The sequence below is a fragment of the Macadamia integrifolia genome, chromosome 11 (assembly GCF_013358625.1).
Source record: "Macadamia integrifolia cultivar HAES 741 chromosome 11, SCU_Mint_v3, whole genome shotgun sequence".
Lineage (NCBI taxonomy): Eukaryota > Viridiplantae > Streptophyta > Magnoliopsida > Proteales > Proteaceae > Macadamia > Macadamia integrifolia.
The window spans coordinates 5,819,029-5,827,009 of record NC_056567.1 but is presented as its reverse complement, the minus strand read 5'-3'; the positions used below and the strand labels follow the sequence as shown (position 1 = coordinate 5,827,009).

Here is a 7,981-nt window from a genome sequence, read left to right as displayed (position 1 = left end):
AAAAAAAAAAAAAAAAAAAATGAATAAATAATAATAATAATAATAATCTATAGGAAAAAAGAAATTACCTAGTTAAGTGGCCCTTGCGCCAAACATAAGCGTCTCCGAAATTACAGCCTCACCTTTTGTTGAAAAAAAAAATTCTACTCATACTGAAGTTTTTCTTCTCCTGCCTTTTGCTGTATAAATCATGAAAGGGGTTAGTTCCTTAGTTAAATCCTATCACTTGAGATGTCCCTGGTTTGTTACTTGGTATCATTTTTTTCAAGTAAGATGTGTGACAAGTGACAACTAACTATTGCAGAAATCTTTTTTTTTTTTTTTTCCACTATTATTTTTATTGATATTTCCTTCATTTACTTGTAGGCATTCTTGAAAGCATGGAATGAGGTTTGCAAATGTACTGCACCTTCCACCTTGACAATTCTAGACAAGACCTTCCTGTTGAAGCCATTAAAATTTCAAGGTCCATGCAAAACAGATAAAATTACTGTCATGGTACTGTTACTAACCATTAATCTGCTCATTTATCACTTTCTCCACTCTTTGTATTGTTCTTCTAACTTGTAGAATGTGAGATGCAGATTTCAGGAAAGCTAACAGCTCCAAGTGATATATCAGAATGGAAAGATTCTGATACAGATAACTGGATTAGGTTTAGTTCCATTAATGGACTAACAATCACTGGATCAGGACCTGCCCAGTTAGATGGACGGGGTTCTTCCTGGTGGGATTGCAAAAATAATAAAGTAAATTTCTGAAGCAATACTCTCTTTAACATTTTAAATCTTTAAATTCTTTCCAGTTATTTGACTCAAAAGTTCTTTTGTTTCCTTGTGCAGAAGTGCTCCAGTCTGCCCAATGTAAGTATTTAGTCAACCTTATTATTTAAAAATCGAAAGAAATTAAATTATACACATTGCACACATAATTCACGTGTGGTTTGCTCAAGATGGACTATGTCCACATCAAGCGATAAACCAGAGCCTCCATTATTCTGATGAAGAGATTATCAAACCCTAACCCACATTTCCTTACGAGATAACATCTTATATATAGAATTTTGACACAGTTACAATATGGTGAAACCCTAATCCCCAAAAGTACAAAACTTTGCAACCCCATTATAAACAGACTCCTAAAAATTTGAAAACCCTCAATATTGGGGAAAAGTGAAAATTAATTCTTGGATTAAACTGAGACTAGGCTTCACCAGTAACACTTATTCCCTATCTTTGTTTAATTTTTCTTTTACCTAACTTCTTGTTCTTCTATTGCAGACATTGTTTTTAGACAATATAATTGGTCTAAGTGTGACTGGTTTGAAATTCATTGACAGTCCAAGCATGCATTTTGTGATTCAAGACTCTAGTTGGGTTTATGTTTCACAATTGTATATTGTAGCACCTGGGGATAGTCCAAACACAGATGGTATACATATAACTAGTAGTGAACATGTTCAGATCACAGACTCAGTCATAGGAACTGGTACTACTACTACAACTACTTCTCTATCTCTACTACCATTTTCTAAGGAAATTAAGGAACAATTTCAATATATCAAATCTCTTATTATTTTTGTTTTCTCTTGTTTATAGGAGATGACTGTATTTCAATCGAAACCGGAACCAGGGACCTAAATGTTAGTCGAATTAAATGCGGCCCGGGACATGGAATAAGGTATCTCATTTGAATTTGATATACCATAAGCATTATTCAGGTCTTGTGGCGCAATGGTTAAGTTGCATGATTACAACATTAGTTACATGCTCAAAACTTTGGAAATAGCCCCTCCTGCGAAGCAAGGGGAGCCATGTGCACTGGGTTAATCTTTTTTATACCATAAGCATTATTCAAATCTTGTAAATGAATTGGAAATAGGATTTTTCCATTATCAGTGCCTAATAATCTTTTCATTGTATAACTTCTTAGTATTGGAAGCTTAGGGGATCCAGGTGAGTACTCAAAAGCTTTAGTTGAAGAGATTCATGTCTCCAATTGTGAGTTTATTGGGACAATGAATGGGGCAAGGATAAAGACATGGCAGGTAAAAAAAATAAATGTCTTGCTCATCCTTGATCTTCCTATTGCTTCACCTTTTTAATTGGTTCTTGTGGTTTTACAAATTAGTTCACTTTAAATGGTCACTAATCCTTCTGAGTTGTGTCTGAATTATTTAGGGTGGATCAGGTTTTGCTAGAGAGATCACATTTGAGAACTGTACTATGTCTTCGGTTGATAATCCTATTGTCATTGATCAGTACTACTGTAATGGTAAAACTGATTGCAAGAACCAAGTACAATTTCCTTCTCCTCCGTTATATGTTAGGGTTCCATGTGAAAGCAATGATCTCACATCAGATGTGACAGCTTATAAGTACTTTAGCTTTTAAGGGACTCTGATGTGAGTATCGAATGCTTCCGTGTTTATGTAGATTGATTTATTGATTGAATCACTACCTTCTTTTATGATTTTGTTATGGATGCAAAGACATCGGCTGTTGAAGTAAGCAAAGTTTTGTTCAGAGGGATAAAAGGGAATTCCACAAGAGAAGTCGCCATTGAGCTTGCATGTAGTGAGACTGTTCCTTGCACAGACATCTATTTGAAGGATATTGATTTGAGAAGAACTGACCGCAGATACAAGACAACTTCTTATTGTGATTGTGTACATGGAAACGCAATTTCTGTTGTACCATTTGTACAATGCCTAGCAAAGTGAAGCCGCTAGCTTTACATTCCAATTTATTGATGTAAACTTCCTTTCATATCCCATAATAAAAGAATTCCATTATTTGTTATAGTAAAATTCAATGATGCTGCTAAGCATAAGATACAAAATGATGTGTTACAAGTACTTGGTTTCCCTCCACCCATGGTGCAATGAAGGGCATGAGATGGGCAGTAGAAGGCATCGGGAAGGTAGTTTGAGAATATACTAAAACCCTATAGTGATTCGTGAAAGAGGATAGTTGGTGGATTGACATAGGCTCATTTATAGTTCAGAGTCGTACTGAGGCATGTGCACATCCATGCTAGGGTATGAAAACCTCGGCTTGTTCTCTTCGATGCTCATGACTTCTGTCAACGTTGGGGAGGCCTCAAGAGATGCACCCTCGACATCAGTTCAAACCTATTTCGACTAGCCATGCCTGAACTTGTCCCGAAGGCAGGCATCAAGCACTCAATCCCATCATACTATCTTTGGTAATCTTCTTAAGGATAAAAAGGTATCAGCTACTTGGGGAGGTAAAGTATCATTAGGAAGGGGAAGAATTTTTAACTCATAGGTGCACTTGTAAATTAGTTGAATAATGCCAACAAGATTAGGTTTTCCCTTAAAATTATCCTTGAATCAAGATTAGGCCAATCCTGCAATATCTGTTCTTGCATGTTTCAGTGCTTCAGAAACCCTAACTAGGTTAAAACAAACTGAAAGCTAAAAGATAAGCTGGTGTGAGCCAAAAGACCTCAGAACCACTGAAAGCAACAACTGACACAGCCTACATAAGCACACAACTTAAAAGCAAAGGAGAAGATGACTGCACAACAAAAGATGAACATGAATGCATAGATCTGCTAACCTCCACAACAAACACCAGCGAAACAGAGAGTGAAACCAAAAAGTAACCAAAACCAAAGAAATAAGAAACACTGAAGCAACCAAAGATCTAAGAACAAGAAAACAAAGAATCAAACCCCAAGACAAAACAAAAACAGAATCACAAATCTAAACACAAGAACCAAAACAAACACTACCAGAGAAAAAGCAAAACAAAACAGCAAAAACCAAGTGACCAAGAACAAATACCATAACAAAACCCTAACCAAGACAAGACAGCCATGTTTAGCAGAATTGAGATGTTAGCATAGTTGGAAAATCAGGTTTCGCAGTGTGACTCGCCAAGACAATAGTCATGATCTAGAATCATTAGTATGTATTATAACTCCTACCTAAAGAAAAATGAAAAAAGAATCATGCACAAGAGAGAGAGTAGCATAGTCATTTTAAAATTTAGAGCCTTTGACTACCTTAGTGTGTAACCAAATATTATGACCATCATCTATCAAGCGTAATCAAATTAAAACTTTACATGTCCACCAACTTTAAGAACCTCTACCCATGTCTCATCTACATGTTAATCTCTCCAATGATGGCCACTTCAAATTAAGACTTTACATGTCCAACGACTTTAAGAACTTCGATCAATGTCATCCAAATGTCAATCAATCTCTCCAACGATGGCCACAATTAGGGTTGCAGCAAACAAAAAACAGTGTCATTCCTTCCTCTCCTCTAGCAGGTGCCTGCACATGCATCAACAGGATTAAAATATGAGATTAAATTCATGACTTGAATGCCAGCATTAGATATCTACATGAATTTGAAACCAATATGAGAGGAGGATAGAAACAAATAGCAGCACCTCCAATTGAGTTTCTAGAGGCTCAATAGATTATTTTTCAACTCATAACTTTTAAGTACAGCAAATTTTAGATCTTGATTACAAGAAATTACTCCAAAAAACAGAATTCGTTCCCAGAATCCAGCTTGTGGGGAACTCCAATATGACTCTGGAATTGAGTACAACCTGTGGCTTTGTGGGACTCATAATCCAGCTTACTCAAAAGGTTCTATATTAACTGTCTGTTCATGAATGGAATGGCTCACAATAAGCAATATAAAGAGAATATGGACCTAATTGAATGTTGGCATGTGATGCACCATATCAGGCATTACAGATTCTGTCAACATGTATGGCAGAATATTACATTGTTCTCCATGGATCCCAGAAGTGATTTGTTTGGTTTCAAGGATGTCCAAAGTTAATTGCTATTTCAGTTACTCTAGCATTACTAGACATATATTGGACATGAACAAGCAGTACTATTCTAAGGAAAGTGGGTTCAAATCGCTTTGCGTGTATTAATTTTCTTCAGGCTTTAATGAAAAATAAAAGGGAGAAGGGGGTGAGGATAGGGGTCTTTTATGTTGCAATAGTTGTCAAAAAGTAAAAAGGACTCTGAATCAACAGATCGGGAGACAAGGACTAACTTATGACAGTCCATTGTTGCTCTCTGGTCAGGAAGCCTTTTTAATTGCATGTATAGGTGCCAAAGCCCTGTAATTTCTCTTTGGACAAATAAATGAAATAAATTTATCTGAAGCACCATGCTCCTAGTTTCAACTTTCAGAAATCTATTGACCCTTCTATCAAAGATTTTGTCAAGATTCTAATGTCAACATCAAAATGAGGTTAAATTAAAGTCATTCTTTTACTTTCACTTTACCATCTAGTTCCAATTAGTATTGCTTAAAATTAAAATATGAAACTCAATCTCGTCTATTAGAAGAGATGTCAACTGGCAACCACAATGCCATGAATGAAAATAATTTTAATTATTATGCTCCTAGTTCCATTCTTAAATTTAGTTCCTTTGCTTCAACATATAAATTTTTCCTCACATTGGTTTCCCTCGCCCCCACTTCCTGAATGGAAACATCACATTCCACACAAGCCATTAACCAATAAATTTTTACTAAGATTTTATTTACTTTGGTACACCATACTCAATGTCTATTTTGGTCTTACATGTAAAAAATAAATCAATTTAGTTGGGGGGAGTTTTCCCAATCATTCAATTGATAATCAGAACACAAAATACCCTGTTTTATTTACAACCAACTTAAAGAAAAATAAAAAAAACAAAAATGGCTACTTGTTAATGCAACTACCAACGATCACTAGAGTATGGGAAGTTCAAAATCACCTGAAAGAACACAGCTTCTCCATGGTTGCACTGAGCACATCGAACGGATTTAGTTCGAGGTAGAGTTGGATCAGCACCTGCCTGCAAAACCTGACTGCCCTCACCAACAGAGTGACGTAAATCAATTCTATACACAATATTGTTATCAGCAACCTCCTGCACAATTCAAAGAAGAAAAGAGGGGTGAAAAGGGAATCCTTTGTCACTCTTCATTTTTCCCAACAAGTGAGTAAAAACTGTTGCAAAACTTGGTTCTTAGTAAACTTGGAGAGATTTTCTATTACAGTCCTAGAAGAACTCAACCCCATAAACTGGCTTACAAGGTGAGAGGACCCGACCATATCAACCCATATCAATTCCCATAGAAAACCGATGTGAGATCAGCCCCCATAAGCTGATATGGGATCGTAACATTTTCCTTCCTTCAGGGGCTCTTTCATGAGGAAGCTACAACCATACAACCATAAAAAACTATTCTCTTTAAATCCTGATTTAAAAAATCAGTGAATCGGGTCAGGATTCAGGAATCGCGATTCCAGCCGTTCTGAATCAGAATATTCCAGCCAAGATTCCCATGAATAGGTGGGTTTCAGATCAAATGGCCGATTTTAGGGTTCTTGGGACCGATTCCGAACCGAACTGAATCTGAATCGCAGGAACCGATTTCATCACCAATTCCTGTTTTTAAAACCCTGCTTCACATGCATATTTGTTTTACTAGAATATTAAATGAATCCAGACAGAGTCACTACCAAATATGAAGTAAACGCAGATGGCAAAGACACCACAGTAATTAGGGTTCTCTACAACTCCTGTAGCAGGAAACAAGGAAAGAATGAAGTAGAGAAGAGATTACAGAAGGAAACCCTAATTTCTTTAAAGCTCCGGGAAAGTATATTCATGCCTCGGCCAATCAAAGCAGAGATATCTTCCGATTTTATGTTTTCAGGGGAAAAACACAAAGAACACAAAAGCAAAAGCAAAAGCATGGAAAAGAGAAAAACCTTGTGGTCGCAGTTTCGACAACAGTAACGGAGGATCTTCTGCTCCTTGTCTTCCTCGGGGTACAGAATGTTGTTGCTGATAAAAATCAAAACAATCACAAGAAGAAGAAGAAGAAGAAGAAAAAGAAGAACAAGAAGAAGAGAGAGAGAGAGAGAGAGAGAGAGAGAGAGAGAGAGAGAGAAATGTGGCTAACCATGCGGGACAAAACTTCATAGTACTCATTTTGATCGTTCTCTCTCTATCTCTCTCTCTCTCTCTCTCTCGAGTTCTCCCAGCGAGCCCTGCCGCTCCCACTTCCTTTCCAGCTCTTTAAACAGTAGAGCGGGGGAGAGTGTCTTTGCCTTTCTGGTTTAGCAGTACGGCCGGCCAACCGCTATTGCCTCTGGGTGGATGCAAATACAGCTCAACCGGTCCACCCAAACCATGGTTTTAACTAGATGGGTCAATTGGCCAAGCCCAATTATGATTAAAGCTGATCATTTTATTTTGGTCATTTCTATCGAGGGCCATAGAGCACTAGAATAGCAGCCCAAGAGGAATGGTGGGTAGGGGTGGCGTCTCAGCCCCAAGAGGAATAGTGATATTGGTAAAATGGGAAAAGGAACACATATGGCTAAGGTCTTACATAGTAGAAATTAATTTGGTTGTGTCCTGCTTTAATCAACTTGGCAAGTTTGGTGTATTGTATTCATGAAGAGTTTTTAAGCCTTGAAAGAATGGGGAACGTGAAGATGAGATATCTTTGGACAAAATTTGGCTGCTCTCTGGGTTCTTGTTATCTGAATTCACAATTAAAAGAAATGAAATCTTGAAGGATAATTTAGAAAATACTAAAACCTAGGAGGATATATATTTGTGAACCCAAACGGAAAGTGAATTATTCCATTTCTTTGGCTACAAGCCCGGTTAGCAGGAACTTAACTACTACCCAGATAGCAACAATTTTTTTCTCCAAATATCTGGATTGTCTTGTATTGAATGATGAAACACAAGAACGTAAACAATATATAAAAAACTGAGAACCACATGATTCGAACCTAACAACATAAAATTAGGAATTTAAGATGATTACTATTATTTCCACTAATAATATGGTCTAATCCAATTTTGATCAATCAATCAATATCGGTATCAACCAAGACTGGTACAATCATCAGTAATGTATTTAAAATGTTGAGGGTATTTGAAGAATTCCCCCCCCCCC

General features: G+C 36.9%; 2 protein-coding genes across 2 annotated transcripts in view; one reads left to right on the top strand and one right to left on the bottom strand.

Annotated features, from left to right (window-relative positions):
- The window catches only part of LOC122093962 (probable polygalacturonase At3g15720), a 9,213-nt gene extending 6,491 nt beyond the window's left edge, over nucleotides 1-2,722 (top strand). Inside the window, exons 3-10 of the mRNA XM_042664524.1 lie at nucleotides 367-498; nucleotides 585-727; nucleotides 806-863; nucleotides 1,281-1,488; nucleotides 1,599-1,680; nucleotides 1,933-2,047; nucleotides 2,181-2,297; nucleotides 2,492-2,722. Coding sequence (XP_042520458.1) covers nucleotides 367-498; nucleotides 585-727; nucleotides 806-863; nucleotides 1,281-1,488; nucleotides 1,599-1,680; nucleotides 1,933-2,047; nucleotides 2,181-2,297; nucleotides 2,492-2,722 — 1,086 coding nt within the window. The remainder of the gene's footprint in view (nucleotides 1-366; nucleotides 499-584; nucleotides 728-805; nucleotides 864-1,280; nucleotides 1,489-1,598; nucleotides 1,681-1,932; nucleotides 2,048-2,180; nucleotides 2,298-2,491) is intronic.
- A 1,278-nt stretch (nucleotides 2,723-4,000) lies between these two features.
- On the bottom strand, nucleotides 4,001-7,124 carry LOC122093569 (DNA-directed RNA polymerases II, IV and V subunit 9B-like). Its single transcript, XM_042663922.1, has 4 exons — nucleotides 6,971-7,124; nucleotides 6,777-6,852; nucleotides 5,773-5,928; nucleotides 4,001-4,308 (listed from the first exon to the last, which is right to left on the bottom strand). The coding sequence occupies exons 1-4, from the start codon at nucleotides 6,997-6,999 to the stop codon at nucleotides 4,228-4,230; spliced, it is 342 nt and encodes a 113-aa protein (XP_042519856.1). The 5' UTR covers nucleotides 7,000-7,124; the 3' UTR covers nucleotides 4,001-4,227.
- Between the last annotated feature and the right edge of the window lie 857 nt (nucleotides 7,125-7,981).